Raw genomic sequence first — 22513 nt, forward strand, 5'->3', positions numbered from 1 at the left:
TTCTCAATCACCTTCCTAAGCCTAGACAATCAATAAAACAATAAATTAAGCCCTGATTTGAAGCATTTCCTGATTTCCATGACATAAATACTCCCACTGTGGCAGTGGATCAACATGACATCATTTACCAAGTTACCAACATGACATTGCTGAATGTGAGTTGGGAAACATGCAATAATACACCAACATTGAGTCCTTTCAAGATGCAAATGCACACGGCATGCAAAACCTCATGATCATTAACAGTTTGAAAATGTAGCAGAACTGTTAGGAAGTAATGAGTTTTAAGTATTTATTACCTTTGTTTTTAATATAATTTATTTAAGTGTAAGTTTATAATAATGGCTGGGTTTAGTAACTGGCTTGCAAAATCCCTGAAACATTACAGCTGGCTCTTGTGAGCTGGTACAAGCTGGCTACAGTACAACACTGGCTTAAAGTGAAGTAGAGAGGTCTGGGCTGAGACACTAAGTGTATAGGTGGTAGGCAAACCAGGGGTATGGATGAAATTCCCTCAGGGCGAGTCAATTTAATAAGATGGTAAGAGAAGGAAGTGAGAATGAAACCCTGGAGGAACCCATTTAAAGGCAAGCATTAAAAAGCATGGGGAGGAGAAGAGAAATAGCCAATGAAGGAGCGGAAGTGGAGGCAGCACAGGGCGGTGGGGATGCAGCGAGAGAGAGGAGGAATGGAAGAAAGAATGAGGGGTCAACAGTGTGGAATGACGCCAAGGAGCGATCCTGAGAAATGAAAATTATCTATTCATTCACAGGATAATTTGTTCTTTCAACACTGGTTGAGAATTCATTTCTGCTGAGCATGCTGGGGTGCTTGGAAATCTCATACATTAAAGCAGAACTTGTTAGCTTACTTGAGGTTGAGAACCAAAGCACACTCCAAATAAGGGGCCAGCCCCCCAGATACAGTTTCGGTACGGTTTTGAGAAGGCAGCTGAGACTTTTTTCCCCAATACTCACCAGAAGGGCGTAGAAGTAAAGTTAGTAAAAGAATGAAAAGTTCTCTAAAGAGTTTTAGCTTATATGCTTTTACTCTCTTCACTTAAAGCCCAGGATGCCGGTCAGAACTGGTTTGGTTCCTGATGTTTGGGGATGTAGCAGCCTGGAGGCTGACTCACTCCAGGAAAAAGCGTATTCACGGAGGCTGGCTGTGGTGATCCACAGCCACAGAGCAGGAGGCTGTTGTCCCGCCTCCAGTAAGAACCCCAGCGCCTTTGGAAGTATGCTGAGGGTTCAGCCAGAGGGCTGTGCGGTCTCTGCAGAAAGCCTGGAGGTGTATGTTTGGATGCAGAGATCACAGCTACTCATTTTGTATAAAATCTTCATTCCTTAGTTTCTGTGACCTAATTTCTCCCAGTTCTCCTATCTCCTGATTTCTCAGTCTTACTAATCCTCCTCATCCACCCACTGCCTCCACCAGCTTGTGTCTTTAGTTCATTGTTCCTTATACTCCTGAGACTCCTTCATGAAATCATCTTCAGAAATACTTCCTACTTTGAGCTGAATATACTATATTTCATCTAAGACTCATTTTAGATGGGAGTTTCCAAAATGAAGTGATATAATACTGCTTGTCCTTTCGCTGTTACTGATGTGTCGGCCCAAATCTGAGTGTTCGGATCCTATACGTGCTTACCCAGGAGCTCCTGCTGTCTAATTTTCATGGAAGACAAATTATTAGTAATAACTATACACGCCAGGTCAGAAGCCCATCTCCCCTCATGTAGGGGAGCTGTCTACTAGAGGAACTCGGAAATGCTTCAAAGCCATAAAATGTTAATAAAGGAAACAGACTTAACAGGCAATTTGATTGAACATGGTTGAGTGAATATTATGCAGTAAGGAAAGCCGCTTGGAATGTAACAGAATGTTTGGGGATGGAAATATCAGGGTGTGAGGGAGAAGGACTAGGAAGTGGAAGGAGCATTGTTAAGGGGGAAATGAGCATGCAGCCAAGGCTGCAAAAGAGATGTGAAGCAGAGAGGCGGAAGGAAGGTCTTGATGGTAAGATCATTACCGGTATCGTATGGTTGGCTATATTGGTGAAGGAGTAAAATGGCAAATGTTTTCCTAGCAAGCTGTAGAATCCTGATGGTTTAGCTCTGGGCACAGAACAGAGAGTAACAGAGACCAAAGTAAAGACAGGAATGTTGTCATCAATGTCATCATTCTTCCTATGAAAATATACTCCAAGGAGAATTTTTATTCACAAGAGGATATAGGACAAAGTTAGCTATGCTTACCATTTTATAACTACAAAATTATTGCAATGCTATAGAATTCATTAATAAATCACCAGTATAACCAGGCAATTACCCCTAGACTACTTAAAAATGAAATGTATCCTTCTATTACACAGCTTAAGCACAGACACACATGTTCACAATCCCTTATCTGAAACTCCTAGGACAAGATATATGCATATAAAATATCTTACATGGCACCTCAAGGGGAATCTGCATCAAAGACAGACTATAAATAATCTCACCATAGGTCAGGCCAGGTTTTGCAGTCAGGTGACCTCAGGATAGGTCAGGATTAGGGCATTTGTAGACCTGTGTTAAAAACCTGACATTTATATTAACACATCTGTTGTATTAATTCATTTCTAATATATGATTCCTAAATTTCTGCATACACCCTAATTTATAACCAACACTCCTGATACTCTTTCAACTAATATTTTTGGAACTCCCATTACATATTAGGTATTATTCTAGGAACTGAGTGACTAGCAGTAAACAAAAACTAAATTCCTGCCTTCTGGGAGCTGACAATGACTCCCTTTGGGCAATAGGAAAATTCATAAATGAGTTATAAATGATTAAATAATTCATTTTGATTCCTAAATCTAGTCACAGTTCCTAAAGAGGCCAGAGACCACATCCTACATCACACACACACTTTTTTTTTTTTTTTGCTTTTTAGGGCCACACCTGCAGCACATGGAAGTTCCCAGGCTAGGGGTCTAATCAGAGCTGTAGCCGCCGGCCTACACCACAACAGCAAAGAGGCATCCGAGCCACATCTGCGACCTACACCACAGCTCACGGCAACACTGGATCATTAACCCACTGAGCGAGGCCATGGGTCAAACCCACATCCTCATGGATGCTAGTCAGGTTTGTTAATCACTGAGCCATGATAGGAACTCCCACACCTATTATATATTGTAATGTGAATGCCAAGTGTAAAAAGTTCATAATCAGGCTTGTTATACAGCCCTTTAGTATAGTTTTAGAAAATACATGGAATATATAGCACACTTGCAGTCATTCTTTTTCTAAAACTGCTTACTTGTGCCTTAATATTTTTTTTCAGTTTTTAGCTTTATTTTCAAAAACACAGATTTGGTTCTTTTTGATAAGCCTCCTTTTTTTTTTTTTTTTGGTCTTATTTCATTTTATGATCTCTTCTTTTATCATTCTCTTCAGAATTCTTATAGTATGTGGTTTTATCTGCATTTAGTTTTAGCTTCCCCATCTATATTCCTGAGTTGAATTTATTTTCCATCTTTTTTGTTCTTACATAAAGGCATTTAAGGCTATCATTTAACTTCTAAGAACTCTGGCATTAACACCTCACAAGTTTTGATAATGACAACTTTTATTAGCTTAATTCTAAATGTTTTAATTTGCCACTGTAATTTTCTCTTTAACTAAAGGTATTTATTATTAATAAATTTTCAAAGTTCCTAGCACACATACTGTTGTCAGACAGTGACTTATATAATATTGATTCTTTAAAATTTGATCAGGCTTCTTTTGTAAATTAGCATAAGGTCAATTTTTATAAATATTACATGTACTTGAAAAAAATTTATGCTCCAGCAGGTATAGGATTCCATATTTACCTATTAGATTTTTTTGCACCAAGGCTACCCAGTATGGTAGCCATTAACCAGATGGGGCTACTGAGCACTTGAAATGTGACAGGTGATGTAAGTATGAAATAACAAGCTAGGTTTCTAAGACTTACTATGAAAAAAAAGAATGTGAATCAGCTCATGAATTTTATATCTTGAAATAGCATTTGTGGTACATTGAATTACATCAAATATATTATTAGAAGTTTTGCCTGTTTCTACCATAGTTTTAAATATAGCTACTAGGAAAAAATATGTTAATTACATATGGAGCTGGCATTACATTTGTTAGAATTGTTCTCTATCCTTGTCTGTTTGAGCCAAGTTTCTGCTAGATTAAAATCCTTCCACTATGGTTTTGGAGTTTTATATTTTTGCTTGTAATTCTTGGTTTTTGCTTTATATATTCCAAAGTTACTATATCGAAGTGGTTTTTCTTTTTCACTTTTTTTTTTTTGGCCACACTTGCGGCATATGGAAATTCCCACACTAGGAATCAAATCCGAGGCACAGCTGCAACCTATGCCACAGCTGTGGCAATGTCAGTTGCTTAACCCACTGCACCCAGCCAGGCATCCAAACCCATGCCCCTGCTGCAATCTGAGCCATTTCAGTCAGATCCTTAACCCATGTGCAACAGCGGGAACTCCATCATAAATGATTTTCCTGCTTAATTACTTCAGATTCTCTTATCCCTATTGCTGCTTTTGCTTTAAATTCTACCTTGATAACAATATACCTGTTTTTTTTCTACCTTTGTTATATTTTGTTTTAATAATATCTTAGTAAGAATAGTATAGTTAGGTTTCCCAATTTAATGTCTTTCAATAAACAAGCTTAATCTGTTCATACTTATTGTGACTGGTCTAATTCTGATACTCTTTCATGACTTTTTGCCACTTTTTCTCTTCATTCCTTCTTTCTACTAGATTAACTCAGAATTTCCTATATTTCTACTTCTCCTTTTTTCCTCTTCCTCCCTCTTTTCTAGTCTTAACATTTATTCTTATAATTTACCTTAAAATTTTCCAACAAAGTCTAAAGATTTTTAGTCTTTCTATTCTAAACATGAAAACCTTCATGTACCTTGTTTTTCTATCAGCTATCTATTGCTGCAATAATGCTGCATAACAAAGAAACAGACACACAATCAGTGGGGTACAACAAAATTCAGGAAGTTCCCATTGTAGCTCAGTGGTAATGAGTCTTAGTATCCATGAGTATGCAGGTTCGATCCTTGGCCTTTCTCAGTGCTTTGGGGATCTGGCGTTGCCATGAGCTATGGTGTAGTTTGCAGATGCAGCTCAGATCCTGCGTTGTTGTGGCACAGACCAGCAGCTGCAGTTCCAGTTCAATCCCTAGCCTGGGAACTTCCATATGCCACAAGTGTGGCCTTAAAAAGCATAATAATAATAAATTTAAAAAATACTTCTACCTAGCTTAAGATCCTGCAGTGTCTGGCTGATCTGAGCTAGACTTGCATCTCTGGTCAGCTGGCTGGTAGATGAGTGGCTCTGCTGATCTTGGCTGGTGTTGGCTGAGTTGATTTGGGTTTGCCTCGTATATCTCTCACATTCCTTAAGTGGGCTAGCAGTCAGATTTCTGTGGCAAAGGCAGAGGTACAGAGGGGAAGCAGAACTGCACCAGTGCTTTTATAAGACTCTACACACAAGTCACATCTGCTAACCAAATCAAGTCACATAGCCAAACTCAGAATCAAGGAGCAGGAAAATTAACTCTGCCTCTTCAATGAGAGAAACCAAATCACATAGCAAAGGTGCATGAATTCAGAGATAAAGCACTGAGATCATAAATGCAACTAATCAATCTCATTTAGCTTTATCTTTTCTTTCCATCCCAAAAAGAAATGGTGTGTTTCCTATGAATAATTACAATTGACAAATTTTATGGTTTTTTTGGGGTTTTTTTGTTTTGTTTTTGCATTTTACACCTTCTTCTGGATTATTACTTTGCTGAAATACACATTCCACGGATGATAAACTCTCTTGGTGTTTCTAAGTCGGAAATTTTTTCTCTTTTGCCCTCATTAAAGAATGCTAGTTTAGCTGGAAGTAACATTTAGGCCGACTTATTTAATCTCAGCACAGGACTCTTCTTCTATCTTTTAATTGTTGCAGAGAATTCTCTTGTCTAAATTTTATTTTATAGGTAATGTCTTCTCTCTCAGGCAGTTTACATTTTTCTTTCTGAACACCATCATAATTTATCTAAATATGGATTCATTTTTCTTTGCCGTGATTAGATTTAAGGGAAAGTTATAATCTGAGTATTAACAGATTGAATTGTGGAAAACTGTCAGCTTTTATTTATATACATAAATAGCTTTTCCACCAATCCCTCTTATTTTCTTCTTTTGGAACTACCTTATTAAAACTCTGCATTCACTTCCATATCTCTTCAGTGTTTCTTCGTTCATATATATTTTAACTTTTTTGTTTGTAGTGTGACAATTTCTCACACTACAACCTAATTGATATATGTCTTCTTCGCTTGTGTCTAGCCTAGTTTATGCCAGTTAAGCTTGTTTCAATGATTTTATTTTTTAACTAGTAAGATTTCTAAATCATTTTTACATGTATATTTTATTTCTCCATGTTTTTGTTTTGTAATTTCAAATCCATTTGATGATGTGAATGAATATACTTCCTTGAGCATCTTAAATGTTCATATTTTAAAATGTCAGACTGTCCTATAAAATTAATTTCACATGGCAGGAATACATTCTGCCAAGAGATTTGACATATTTTGAGATTTTAGTTCATGAGCTTATTTAAAGTAGGTTATACTCGTATTTTACTTTTCTCTCTTCCTCACCCTTCCTTCTTCCTTCTGTACTTCCAGTTGTACTCCTGGACCCCCTGCAGGAAGTCCCGAACCAAATCTTTGAGAACTTCCTTCCATACAATGATTATTTTAGAGTATTTTAAGACCTGATTACTAAGCTTCAGAATACCTTGGCTCTGCTCCAGATTAAGATGCTAAATATGTATTTTCTACATCACTATACTCAGCTTCCTCAAAAGAAGGCTCAAGGGAGTGGTCAGCAGCAGCAAGTTTTTGTTGTTGTTGTTGTTTTAATTTTTTTAAAACCCTCCTTTTATTTGTGAGAACAGTTGGGGAGAGTTACATCCCAGCTGCCTCTGATGTCAAACAGTAAACTTGACTCCAGCATCCAATCTTGTGTAATATTGTTAGTTTCTATTACTTCATAGGAGCTGACTTCTTAAGCACGCCCTACTTCCAGACACAGAACCTAGGTGGCTCATGGTTTCAGCCTCACTCACCAATTTACCTTTTTTTTTTTCTTTAAACTCTATTTTTGTTCCACAGAGATGCTTAGTTTGTTTGAGACTGGCTATCTTTGTTTTGGTTCATTTTTGTTGTTGTTTTATCTAACAGTAGTAAAAGTATGTGTTATATGTGCAGAGATAGTGCATCAAAGCATGAACTATGCCTATTATTATTATTTGCTATTTAGGGCCACACACGTGGCATATGAAAGTTCCCAGGCTAGGGGTCCAATGGAGCTGCAGCTGCTGGCCTACACCACAGCAACACAGGATTTGAGCCAAGTCTGCAACTACACCACAGCTCACAGCAATATTGGATCCTTAGTGCACTGAGTGGGGCCAGGAGTCGAACACGCATCCCGGTGGATACTAGTTGGATTCTTAACCTGGTGAGCCACAGTGGGAACTCCAACTAGGCCTACCTGATCAGAAGTCTACATGGAATTTTCAAACACACACCAAAACCAACAACCAACCCAACAAAAACCAACCCATACACATATTTCTGGCCTTGTGGGACCAATCTTGTTCATTTTCTATTTTGAAAGAAATTTTTAAGTCAGTTGACATTTTTAGTGATACCAATGACTAAACATAAACTGTTACCTTCCAAAAGACTAGTGTAAATTATGGTTCAGAGCCATTTAATCATGGGAACATTTAGGCAGATTTTATTTCAAAGAACCAAAGAGTTAAGTGCCAGTGATTTGCAGCTTGGAATTCAATTTCTTCTTATGAAAATCCAGTTATAACTTATTAAAACTCAAAATGCTTATTTTGGGGGGGGTATGGAGGATGAATGACTTTCAGAATAGCCTGAGAGTCGTGAATAAAGAAAAACATTGCTGTGTTTATTTAGAGAGTATTACCCCTTGGAGCCAGCGTTTGCACTAATGCATTTTACATTAGCGTGCCGCATCAGGAAATCCTGACTTTTTGGTGCCAAGGGGGTAATTAATATCAGTTCATGTTTTCAAAATGGTTGTGTTTATGTGGGAATGAGGACTGAGCACTAACATGTTGAGCTTGAAGTATGAAAGCTTGCTGTGAAGCAAGATCTTGGGAAAGAATGGAATACTGAAATTAATGAATAGGAAATAGGATTTCTATGGATAGAATAATATTAGTACTGCAAGGAGAGCCACAGCCACACTTCCCTTACTCTTAATTTACTAAACATTAACAGAAATAATTACCTAGTGTAGTCAGGTATATTAGATAAAATCCTTAATAGCTATAAACAGTATTTTGATCCATGATGTCAAGAGTCCCGAAAGTTTTTTAAAAAATCTGGTGATGTGTATGAAAAATGATCATTATTCAAAATATCCTTCCATAGCTAATATAGTCACACCTCCTGTAGATACTAAATTCTTTACATTTTCAACCAAAGCTAAATAATAAGAGCTACCATAGGTGTAAAATCAGAATAGTTTTAGTACATCCTTTTTTCTTTTTCCAAAAGAAAAGTTGGCAGGAAAACTAGAATCAAAGTACACACTTCATATAGTGAAAATCAAAAAACTAAGGAAATAGCAAGAAAGCATTACAGAAAAAAGTCCAAAGAACAAATTAAAGCAATGAAGCCAAAATAAAGTAAAAAACCTAAGAGAGTTTATAAAGTCCTAAAATAATTCTCAAAATAAGTACTTAAGAGAACATGCTATTTATAAAATTTATAACAAAGATGCAAAAAAGATGATAAATATTAAGCATATTTTATCAATACTTTAAAATTAACTAAGTCTGTTGTTATTAAATAGCATTTACTTAAGTGATGGAAAGCAGAGGATGATCCTAAAGTACAATGAATTTTATCCTACTCATTAGTCAAGAATATGAACTGAATGACTATGAAGTATACTACATATGCAATACTATTAACTTGTCATTCCTAAAAACTATGACTTCAGCTGTCACTTCTCTCATGTCATCATCAGCCAAGCAGACAGGCAACAGAGGAATGGGATTCATGAGGCCCTCCAGAGATTTCATTCTATGTACTTGCACTGCCATTCTCTAGAGTATTCTCTAATTTCTTAAGGCCAAAGCTCCCCAGTAATACTCAAATGCCAGCATTTGTGGAATGGAAAAGAGAAAATGGAGCATACTTTTTAAAATACGGTCAAGGAGTTCCTGTCGTGGCTCAGCAGTTACCGAACCCGACTAGAGCCCACGAGGATGCAGGTTCAATCCCTTGCCTCGCTCAGTGGGTTAAGGATCTGGTGTTGCCGTGAGCTGTGGTGTAGGTCACAGACAAGGCTTGGATCTTGTGTTGCTACGGCTGTGGTGTAGGCCAGCAGTTGTAGCTCCGATTCCACCTCTAGCCTAGGAGCCTCTATATGCCATGGGTGTGGCCCTAAAAAGACAAAGGATCAAAAAAATAATATAATGTACTGTCTCGGGAAAAACCTCTCAGTATGTTATCACATTTAAAGATTATAGCCTAAACACAAATGTATCACTCACATACCTAACTTCTTTATAGATCAGGAAAAAGATAAAGAATATATATACACATTTGTCCACATATATGAAAATTTTAAACACACACACATATGTACATGGGTGTGTACAATATCCCCTTTCATAATCAGAAGTTTCCCAGATTAAAAAATAAATTAAATGATCACCCTATTTATAGGTCTACTGACTTGACGAAAATTCTATCACATTGTCTATTTCTAAGACTGGGAATTTCAAACAATAAAAAAGGTTCTGATTTTAAAATTTTTTTGGTAGTAATCAAACTGAGATACATGGGGATAATTTATTAGGGTACAAAAAGTTCCAGAACTTGAAAACATCAGCAAGCAAAAATCTCTTAAGTCTCTATTCGTTCTCTATAAAAACACATTTCAGTAATTCTCCTATTATTAAGAAGCCTCTCATTATTTATACCATTTTAGTTAACTCTTTTCCAATTTAAAAAAAAGCCCTTGTGATGGGGGAAAATTAACATCTTTATGCCAATTAAGTTATACCTAAATAAACATAACTAGTCTTTGAAATGGCATAAACCAAACATGCCTTAATTATAAGTAATGTTTTATATAAACAAAATAAGGTGACATCTTAAATCAGTTGGTTTATTCAATAAATGATGTTGAAACAAGTGGTTACCCATATAGAAAAAAAGTTAATGCTCTAAAGCACACCATGAACAATAAATTTTAATAGGTGAAAACAAGGATAGGGAATATTTTTATAAATCTGGGAATCAGGGAGATTGATAAGAAGCTATGAAATTAAATATATAAAGTCTTAAAACTTTAATACAGTGAAAGATAAAGAATAAAGAACAGACTGTAGAGATGTACAATATGTAGAGACAGAGAATTAACATTTGCATTTAGAAAGAACCATTATAATTTTATATATTTGTGTATTTTTATTATTTCCTTTCTCTCTTACACAACAAACATGCCAAAAGCAAAATCGACAAACATTACAAGGTATTTCACAGCAAAAAATAATAGTCTTTAAATATGTGAAAAGATGTCCAAACTTACAAATAAACCAAATGTAATTCAGATTAAATTCTGAGGTAGTGTTTTTTTTTTTTTTTTAAGCCTACAAGAATTGCAAAAATAACAAGGCTAATAATCTAGTGTTAACAAGTATTATCTTTTAGGAAGACAAAAATGCATATAGCTTTACACCTAATGTATTAGGAATTTACTGTGTAAACATTTACGGTATATAGAAATACCCCAACTATCATACAAAAACAAAAAACCTTGCCAGATATGTTATGAAAGATTTGTTTTGCAATAGTTTTAAAAAATTAGGAAGAATACAGGAATAAGGAGCATTCAAGGTTTTTTTTAACTTAAAAAAAGTTGCAAAACAATATGGCTAGTATGATTTCTATTTCATTTCAAAAGACAAAAGAATAATATGTTGGCTTATGTATGTAAAATCAAGCTGGAAGAAATGTATTAATAAGTATTACTTTTGACAGTAAAATTATGGCGAATGTTCACTTACTATATAATCTATATTTGCTAATATTCTTTTTTTTTTTTTTTGGCTTTTGTCTTTTTAGGGCCTCACCAGTGGCATATGGAGGTTCTCAGGCTAGAGGGTCGAATCACAACTATAGCTGCAGGCCTATGCCACAGCCACAACAACACCACAACTTACACCACAGCTCACGACCAATGGTGGATCCTTAACCCAGAGAGCAAAGCCAGGGATCAAACCTACATCCTCATGGATGCTAGTCAGATTGGTTTCCACTGAGCCACTAGAGAACTCCAAACTGCTTTTGTTTTTGCTAATATTTTAATTATTTAACAAAACGACTTTTTTAAATGAAAGAGAGCAATTTAGTGATACAAATTCTGGTTTATAATTCACTGTTAACACTGAAAATACAAAATTTCAAGAGCAGGAAGAGTCCTGGCATCAAGGTGTTATTTAAAAGAGTCCTTATATTTAGAGATACTTATTGAAACAATGAAAGGACATAGGGTTTGCTTCAATTTGTGGGTGGGTGTACAGACGACACAAGATTGGTCGTGAGTTGCTAAGTGGTTTCTGCTACATAGGGATCATTACACATTCTCTCCACTTTGGTGTATTTTTGAAAATTCCATTAAAAAATTAAAAACAAAACCAAAAAACGATTTGCCACCATAACTCCAGGGAATAATAACATATTCTCAAACAATTAAACGAGCACAGTAAAATATTTTTATTTTTTTAATTTTAATTTTTATCTTTTTGGCCATGCCTGTGGCATGTGGAAGTTCCCAGGCCAGGGATCGAACTCACAACATAGTAGTGACCCAAGCTGTAGCAATGACAACACCAGATGGGGTCAACCCACTATGCCACAAGGGAATTCCAAATATTTTAACATGTTCATCAATAATCACCCTGCTCTCTTTTTAGAATATTTTGCTTCTGGAATTGCATGGGATGGTATGATACTTCATAAAAATGTATGTTGATAAAATAAAAATTTCAGTTTTTGAATATATAATCTATATGGCAATGTCAAACTTGGTAGAAAGCTACTGGTAAAGTTATTCTTCTTACTAGGTATCAAAGGAGTAAGGTAATTTTTGTCACCACCAATTAAAAACTTTTACAAAATAGGACTGTTATAAAACAATTAAACCTTGCAAATGCACTAGTCTCCAGGAAGAAAGTCCTGGAGGAAATTCTGCTTATTAAAATTGCAATTTTAGTTTCCATTAAAAGGAGAATAAGACAACAGAAGATGGGCTGGCAAGACAAATTATTTCTTAATGTCAGTTGAGCTTATTTCAAATGAGATAACATATCTACACCAGGTTGGGTTCAGTACAATTTTGTCTCCTCAACTCATTTATCTAATTCCGTCATCTTGATTATAGCCTCATGGACTTCATTTTCAGAGAAAGAATTCTGTAACAAACAGCCCACACAACATGCTGATTACTGAACAGTTAATTCTAATTAACTTGGGCATGACAAGAGAATTTTGATAAAGTCCTAGAATACAAATATAGTCTGCTTATACAAGACGAACTTATATAAAAAACCCACAGCATGGTCTCCAGACAAAACAAGAGAGTCAAAGCGATCTAATTTAAAGAAACAAATGAGAAATTAAAATCACAAATAATTTATTCTTCCGTTAGAGTTGATACAGTTTTAAATAGCAACAAAGTACACAGTGGTGGAAAGTTGGCACAGAACCTATAAGCATTTCAATCACAATAAGGCTGTCCATGCTTTATCTGCTCAAACTCGATGTCCATTTTCTACTGACCATGTTGAAAAACACCCTATTCTGACCTTAAAACACACACACTCTCTTTCATACACACACAAAGACACACTGACATTTCTCCTTTTGATTACAGTACGTTGAAAACAGTATGTTTTGCTTATTCAAATTTATGGAACCCCTTCTGTTTTGTTTCCAGTTAGAAGTGGGGAAAAAACAATTCAATTATAAAGAATATTCTTATTCCCTGGGCATAGGCAACTGTGATGAAAATAGCAACTTACCTTTAGGCTAGATGTTTTCAGATTATGCTTAAATAATTGTGGTTATATACTTCTCAATGCATGATTTCCTGCCCAATGCAATATCCCTGAAATTAGCTAAAATAATCAGGCAGAGGACAGTCTCAAATATGATTAAATATGCCAACCTAATAACAAAGTGATCTGAAATGCAACCTCTCTGCTTTTAATACAGATCAGAATAAACCTCATCAATAAGCATTTTCTTAAACATCTGTTATATTAAACAAAAAAGGGGAAAAACTTAAAAGTGTTTCTTTATAAATGGCATTATTTCCAGTAGAGAAAGTTGAAATAAACGTTTGTAAGTCTCCTGCATTATCATATAAACGAATTATCCTTCTAATGTTAAAAAGTAAAATTACTGAATCAATGTTGACTCTTCTTGGATACCATTTATAAAATGTTTTGATATTCCTAAGTTCCCTGATTATTCAAACAAAGTAAAATTAACACTTTCATTTTCAGTTATTGCTATTTTAGGAAAGGATTACCACTTCATTTACATGAAACTGTTACCAAGATTCTTCAGATCCAACATGAAGTAATTCTTATTGCCTCACATTTTAAAAGTGTATTATAAATGATATTTATAAAAAGGTTTTAATCCACAAAACTGGAAAGCTTTAAAAAAATGTTTTACTCAAAACTGTATCACAGTGCCCTTGATTATCTAACAGATAAAAGGGATCTGAATCTCCTCTAAAGAACGTAACAGTGGACATATGGTGCTTTGTCTTCTCCCTCACTTCGTCTGCAGAGAACACCATTCTGAGACCAACACAATCAAGCATCCACCATGCTCCGATCCCCAGGAATGGAGAATTTCTGATTCTGTCCAGTGCGTAGTGTACTGCCTTGCATATTCACCACATGAAATAAACATAATATACAAAATATTGCTGCTGTAAAAAGTGTACATTTCCCTCTTCCCCTTACAAAAGAATCTGTGGAAAAGTATTAAATTCCCTTAACCTTCATAAACATACAAAGCTGTTCACACCTTCCAGTCTGTAACAGTCCATTTCAAACACAGTTCTGAAATCACTGCAAATCGGTTATGTCATTGTATTTTCTGTCCAATGTTGCCATCTAGAGTAGAAATGTGAAATCAAGAGTATTTTTGAGCTACTAAAGCCTTTTATAACTAAGCCACAAAAGGCTGCTTACTGATAAAACAGCCACTTATCCACAAGGTTTTTCCAAAAACTAGATGGAATGGAAGGGTCTCTTCACAGGGAGGTGTCCACAGTGCTGAGGTGACAATATGGCTGCTAATAGATACTGGCTATTGGAATGTAAGTACTTTTCACTGCTGGTAATTCCCATACTGTCCCTAAAAGATAAATTTCAAAATATAATTAGATCATCATTTGACCAAATAGTTTGGCACAGAGAACTACAAATCAATCTTAACAATGGCATACTACAGAAGTAACTACATCTACATCAATCAAATATTGTTATATATATTTAGGTACACAGTATCTCTGCAATTTCTTCTAATATTACATTCAACAGCAAATAGATTTCAAAGTCTTAGAGCCTGGAACAGCATCTATCACGGAGTGAGAATTTAAATATTTGGTGAAGTTTGTTGAACTGAATTAATCAAGAATAAATGAGAAGTTCTCATTCTAAACTCTGGCATGGTGTATATTAGTGTATAAATTATGCACCAGCGTAACAAATTTGTAACTGTTTAGATTAGCATAATGACTAGTGAAAACACCGAGGGTATTTGGGATATGTAGTAAGGATGGAAAGGGATCTGGGAGATAAAGGAAAAACAACCTTCTAGCCCACAATATAGTATCTGGGCCTTTCCCTGAGGCCAGTGAAGTTATCAGCAGAGGTAGTATTCAGACAGGCAAGCTGCTACATAAAATCAAAGAAAGATTGTTTTGTTTGTGCTGCTTTAAATAAGATAGACTTGAAGGGCCTACAGGCTGACAGGGAAAGAAAATAAAGTACAGATATAAAAGAGGTAATGAATGAAGTAGCAAAATTCTAGAAGGGTGGCAAATAATGTCCAGTATACAACTGTCAAGGCTAGCTTTTGGAGAAGAAAGGAACATCTTTTCGTCAAGAGAAAAAAAGGGACACTAGAAAAAAATATATTTTAACAAAAATGTCTTAAATGTGTTTACAATAGATGCTCATAAAACACTTATTTTTTGGAGTTCCCATTGTGGCGTAGTGGTTAAGGAATCCGACTAGGAACCATGAGGTTGTAGGTTCGGTCCCTGGCCTTGCTCAGTGGGTTGAGGATCTGGTGCTGCCGTGAGCTGTGGTGTGGGTTGCAGACGCGGCTAGAATCCCACATTGCTGTGGTGTAGGTCGGTGGCTGCAGCTCCGATTGGACCCCTAGCCTGGGAACCTCCATATGCCGTGGGAGCGGCCCTAGAAAAGGCAAAAAAGAAAAAAAAAAGCACTTATTTTTCAAAAACAGCACTCACTGGAAGCACACAATCAGCTAATTATTTCCTTTGGCTAAATATCCCCCTCTAAGTTACATTAATTATTTCATAAGCAAGACTGTCTAGGGAGAGTACAGTAAGAGTCCCTAGACTAGAAACCTGAGCAATACCATCTTTAAATTCCTTTCTTTCATTCATCTAATCATATAAAAATTTTAAATTATTCTGTCACAATGCTTTTAGGGATTTATTTCTCTATTCTTTTTTTTTTTTTTTTTTTAAGGGCCGCACTTGCGGCACATGGAGGTTCCTAGGCTAGGGGTCTAATCGGAGCTATAGCTGCCGGCCTACACCAAAGCCACAGCAACATGGGATACCAGCCGAGTTTGAGACCTACACCACAGCTCATGGTGACACCGGATCTTTAACCTAACTGAACTGAGGCCAGGGATCGAACCTGCAACCTCATGGTTCCTAGTCAGATTCGTTTCCACTGCACCACAACAGGAGCTTCTATTTCTCCATTTTTAAGATTACTGTTCAAATTTAGGAAGTGAAGGCCTTGTATATTCACTCCCTAATACTTACTAACTACTTAATGTGTTCTACCAGGTGATAAAAAACAGATACTGTGAGGTTTTTAAAGAACTGGCATTCTAGGGGGAAACACAGTATGATAATAAATAATAACTACCTAATCCATCACATGGAGATAAATGCTATGTTGAAAAATAAAAGCATCTAACATTATATTGAACTAAACTTTCCTGCTATGGTTAGAAACTTTTTCAACACCATAGTGAAATTCCTAGTTTATGCAGTAAGGAAAGGAAATAGAGTTAAATAGATTGGGAATGAAGAAGTAAAAACTTTTACAGATGACATTTTATCTAGGTAGAAAAAAATCAAAGAATCAACAAAAAAACCTCCCGAAACTAATAAACGAGGTTGCAAGGATAAAAGGTTAACAGACAAAAATTCAATCATTTTCATTAATACACCAGCAATGGACAAGTGGAATTTGAAATTAAAAATGCACTACCATCTACATAAGCATCCTATAAATTAAATATTTAGGTATAAATCTAATGTATACAGATCTATATGAGGAAAAGTAAAAAACTAATGGAATAAACCAAAGTACTATATAAAGGTAGAGATGTTCTATGTTCATGAATAGGAAAATCAATATTGTTAAGAAGTCAGTTCTTCCCAACTTGACTAAAGGTTCAACACAACCCCAATCAAAATCCCAGCAAATTATTTGGGGATATCAACAAAATAATTCTAAAATTTATATGGAGAGATAGAAGAACCAGGAGAGCCATACAATATTAGAGAAGAACAACAAAGTTGACAATATCCAACTTCAGGACTTCCTATAAAGCTACAGCAATCAAGACAGTGTAACTGGTAAAAGAAGAGAAAAACACATCAATGGAACAGAACAGAGAGCTCAGAAATAGACCCACATAAATATAGTCAACTAATCTTCGGCAAAGGAGCAAAGGTAACATAGCAGTGCAAAACACAGCCTGTTCAACAAATGGTGCTAGAACAACTGGACGTCCATATACAAAAGAAGGAATCTAGACACAAATCTTAACAATAAAGATTTTTTTTAATTCAGAAAACTGACTCAAATAGAATCTTGACCTAAATATAAAATACAAAACTATAAAACTCCTAGAAGATAACATAAGAGAAAATGTAGATAAGCTTTTGCAATGACTTTATGGATACAACAAACGCATGATCTATGAATGAGATTAACTGATAAACTGGATTTCATTAAAATTTAAATTTTTGGAATTTGCTTGTAGCACAGCAGGTTAAGGATTCAGTGTTGTCACTGCAGTGGCTCAGGTTGCTGCTGTGGCATGGGTTTGATCCCTGGCCTGGGAACTTCCATGTGCCATGGGTATGGCCAAAAAAAAAAAAAAAAAAATTAAAATTTTCTACTCTGAGAAAGAAAACAAACCAAGAACACAAGGCAGTGTTTGCAAAAGACATGAAGACATGCCTGATAAGGATTGTTATCTAACTATACCAAGATTCTTAAAATTCAACAATATGAAAATGAACAACCCAGAGTTCCTGTCATGGCTCAGTGGAAATGAATCTGACTAGCATCCATGAGGATTCAGGTTTGATCCCTGGCCTCACTCAGTGGGTTATGGATCTGGTGTTGCTGTGAGCTGTGGTGTAGGTCGCAGACAAGGCTCGGATCCACAGTGTTGCTGTGGCTGTGGTGTAGGCCAGCAGCTGTAGCTCTGATTCAGCTCCTAGCCTGAGAACCTCCATATGCTGTGGGTGTGGCCCTAAACAGATGAAAAAAACAAAAAAAAAAAGAAAAAGAAAATGAACAACCCAATTAACAAATGAGCCAAAGACTTGAACAGACACCTTACCAAAGAAGGCATAAGGATGGTAAACAAGGATATGAAAAGATGTCTATATCATATGTTACTGGGGAAATGCAAAATAAAAGAACAAGATACCACCAAACACCTACTCTTATGACCAAAATTCTCAACACTGACATCAAATGTTGATGATGATGTGGAGTGACAGGAACTCTCATTCATTGCTGGTGAGAATGCAAAATGGTACAGAAACTACGAAAGATAGTTTGGCAGTTTCTTACAAAACTAAACATATTATTACCATATAATCCAATATCATGCTCACTCCTTGGCATTTATCCAAATGAGTTGAAAATTTATGCTTACAGAAAAACCTACACATGGAAGTTTATAGCAGTTTTAGTCATAACTGCCAAAACTTGGAAGCAATCAAGATGTCTTTCAATTAATGAATGCTATATCCAGACAATGGGCTACTATTCAGTACTAAGAAGAAATACAAATATCAAGCCATGAGAAAACTTTAAATGCATATTAAGTGAAAAGCCAATCTGAAATGGCTAGCATGCTACATGATTCCAAGTACATGACATTCTGGAAAGGGCAGCCTGTATAGATTAGTAGTTACCAGGAGCTAGGGAGGAAAGAGGGGAGAATAAGAGGAACACAGAAGATTTTTAAGGCAATGAAATATTTTGGATGGTATTATCATGGTGGGTACATGTCATTATACAGTTATCAAAACCCATAGACTGTACAACACCAAGAGTGAACCATAACATAAATTATGGACCTGGTGTGAAAATGATCTGTCAGTGTACCATTTTGGTGTGAAATGTTGATAATGGAGTAGGCTGTGCATGTGTGGGGGTAGGGAGTAAATGGGAACTCTCTATACTTCTCAATTTTGCTGTGAACCTAAAACTGCTGAAAAAAAAATACTATCTAAAAAGAAATTATGTTTCCAGTCAAGATGAATTTATATTCCAGCCTGAAAAAAAAAAAACTACACAAAATTTATGAAATATTCACATTTAGGACACAGGGCAGAAGGTAAGAAAGAATAGTAACATATGAGATATGGGAAACAAATGAGGTGAGTGCCCCAGTTAATCACATCTTAGTGCACTGAGAGTTTCTGTGCTGAAGAGTATGGAGGGGAAGTGAGGCTGAGTCTGAATTAAGGAGATAAAGCTTAGAGTCTGAAGAGAAAAAAGGAGCTAGAGTTCATAAGACATAGTATCAGAAAGGAAAGATCTGCAGAGGAAATCTCTGCAGTATTCAGCATAGTACTGATATGCAAATGCATGCAAGGAAAATACTCAAGTCTGAGGAAGAACAATCGAAAGGATTAGAGGAAACAATACCTGAGCTCACAGAGAAACAGAAATAGTGTTTATTCCCACCAGCCAGAGTGAAAAACCTCATAATTCAAGGGAATTGGGTGGAGTACTCAAAAGGGTCTTACCTTACTAGTAGGTATATTTAGCCCAAGACTAACCCTGTCTGGTTCTGCCTAACAAATCTTAAAAGCAATCCCCAAAAGATCAAGCTGTTTTTAAATTACTTAACTTCATCCTCCAAAACAAGCTCAAGAATATCTCTAGGAAAACAAATATATCCATCGCTCAACATATAAAAGTAATATGTGCAATTTCTGGCATCTAATCAAAGATTAAATACAATGTCTGAAATGAAACACACCTGGGAGTGGATTAAAAGCTGCTAAGACAATGAACAAGAAAAGACTACTAAACTTTAAAACACAGCTATAGAAACTACCCAAAATAAAACAGAGAAAAAAATTAAAAATTAAATAAAACAGAGGATCATTAAATTATGGTACAACTCTAAGCAGTCAAATATACACATAATTGGAGACTGGGCAAGAGAGAAAGGGGTATAGGTGTAGAGATAGGAAAAACATTTGGTCAGAATTTTTCCAAATCTGACGAAAACCATAGAGCCACAAATTCAAGAAACTATACAAACACCAAGCATAAGAAAACAGTCAAATAATTTGATAAAGGTAAAACCTTAAAAACAGAAAATAAGATAGACTACCATAGGAGAAATATAAGAGTAACAGCAGATGCCTCCTTGGAAAGAGTGTAAGCAAGAAGACAGTGGAGACACATCTATAAAGTGCTGAAAGGAAAGAAACTATCAACCTAGAATTTTATACCCAGAAAAAAATTTTTTTTTTCAAAATGAAAAATTAACACTTTTTCAGACACACAATGGCTGACAGAATTTATCACCAGAAGCCCTACACTACAATGTTAAAAGGAAGTCCTTTAGGCAAAGGAAAAATGATAACAGATGTAAATGCGGATCTACCATAGGAATGAAAAGCACCAGAAACAGTTTAACTACTTGAGTAAATATATGACTCTTATTATTTAAATATCTTTAAAGGATAATTGATATTTTAAACAAAATTAATTCCATGTATTATGGGGGTTTATAACATATGTAGAAGTAGAAATTATAACAACACAAAGATTGAGAAGAAATGAAAGTAAACTATTGAAAGTTCCTGGAGTTCCTGTCATGGCTCAGTGGTTAACGAATCCAACTAAGAACTATGAAGTTGCAGGTTCGATCCCTGGCCTTGCTCAGCGGGTTAAGGATCCAGTGTTGCTGTGAGCTGTGGTGTGGGTCGCAGACGCGGCTCTGATCCCGAGTTGCTGTGGCTCTGGTGTAGGACGGTGGCTACAGCTCTGATTAGACCCCTAGCCTGGAAACCTCCATATGCAGTAGGAGCGGCCTAGAAAAGGCAAAAAGACAAAAAAAAAAAAAGAAAGAAAGTTCCTTATACTATATGAAGTGCTATAATATCATTTAAAGGTACTGATACATGATACAACATGGATGAACTCTAAATACGTTATATTAAATGAAAGTAGTCAATCACAAAACACTATATTTAAGTATTTAGATTAGGAAAATCCATACAGAGAAAGCAGCTATTTCCTGGGCCTAGGTGTTTGGAGGGAAATAAATGTACTAAAAACAAAAAACAAACCCACTGAATAGTACATCTTAAAATGGTAAATTAAATGGTATGTGAATTACATCTTAATAAAAATGATTTTTTAAGAATAGAAAAAAAATTCAGAAAAATAAAACAGAAAATGAGGAAAGGGAACAAAGAACAGAAGGCACAAACAGAAAAAAATACAAAGATGACAGACTTAACCATTATCCATAATCATATTAAACATATCATTCAAACCCCCTCCATTAAAAGGCAGAGACTGTCAGATTGGGTAAAAAAAAAAAAAAAAAAAAAAAAAAAAGCAAAAAACCAAACAAGTCCTAAGTATATGCTGCCTTCATAAAACACAATTTAAACAAAACACAAATGTGTTAAAAAATAAAAACATTAAAAATCGAAAGGACAGGTAGACAGTGAAAGACTCCTTGAAATGACACAGTGACATGCCAGATCAGAGATCTGAAGAAAGTGAGGAAGCAAGCATTTCAGGTATCAGGAAGAGTTTCAGGCAGAAGAAGGAAAAAAAAAATGCAAAGGCTTAGGTAGAAACACGCTTGATGTGTATGAGGAACAGCAAACAGGCCAATGTGACTGAAGCAGAGTGAATGAGGGAAGCTATAAATACAAGTGGGGTGGTGGGGACACAAGCCATACAGGGTCTTGTAGGCCATTATATTACTCTGAGTGGAAGTGAAGTCACTACAGGGTTAGGAACAAAGTGGTGGCCTAAACTAATTTTTTAGGTCTTTTAGGGTTGCACTCAGCATAGGGAAGTTCCCAAGCTAAGGGTTGAATAGGAGCTGTAACTGCTGGCCTACACCACAGCCACAGCAATGCCAGATCTGAGCTGAGTCTGTGATCTACAGCCACACTGGATCCTTAACCTACTAAGCCAGGCCAGGGATCGAACCTGAATCCTCATGGATCTTAGTTGGGTCGTTACTGCTGAGCTATGATGGGAACTCCCCTGAAGTGACTAATATATTTAATAGATCACTCCTGGTCCTATGAGGAACATATCCTAGAGAGAAGCCAGGATGGAAACAGGACACCAGGAAGGAGGATAGCACAATGATCCAGAAGAGTGAGCATTGCGAGTATGACCTGGGCAAGAGCAGGAGGCTGTGAGACATGGCTAGATACTGTGTGTATTTTCAAGGTAGAGATAATAAGATTTGCTGATTGACTAGATGTTTGATTTTAAAAAGAACTGAGTCAAGGATGACTCCAGGTGTTCCGCCTGAGGAAGTGGAAGAATCAAGGTGCTGTTCATCGAGATGGGAAAGACTGACAGAGGGGCAGCAACCCCTCACAAAGCTCTCTCTCAGTGCTCCCTCTTTTAATGCATCCTGCACACTGCTACAAGAGGCACCTGCCTAAACCACCAGTATAACTAGAATTCTACTGGGATTAAGATTCTGCATTGGTTTTCCATTACCTTAACTATCTCCATTTTACTTTTCCTAAAATGACGAGAACAAGAGGTGTTTGGGTTGGGAGATACAAATA

The 22513-nt window shown here is 36.1% G+C and overlaps 1 protein-coding gene across 4 annotated transcripts in view; it reads right to left on the bottom strand.

Moving 5' to 3' along the window:
• Positions 1-12794: 12794 nt before the first annotated feature.
• The window catches only part of SS18 (SS18 subunit of BAF chromatin remodeling complex), a 79197-nt gene continuing 69478 nt past the window's right edge, over positions 12795-22513 (bottom strand). For all 4 annotated transcript variants that reach the window (XM_047794006.1, XM_047794005.1, XM_047794007.1 and 1 more), the window contains one exon: positions 12795-14553. In XM_047794006.1, coding sequence (XP_047649962.1) covers positions 14527-14553 — 27 coding nt within the window. In that variant the 3' untranslated portion in view covers positions 12795-14526. The remainder of the gene's footprint in view (positions 14554-22513) is intronic.

The sequence above is a fragment of the Phacochoerus africanus genome, chromosome 8 (assembly GCF_016906955.1).
Source record: "Phacochoerus africanus isolate WHEZ1 chromosome 8, ROS_Pafr_v1, whole genome shotgun sequence".
NCBI lineage: Eukaryota > Metazoa > Chordata > Mammalia > Artiodactyla > Suidae > Phacochoerus > Phacochoerus africanus.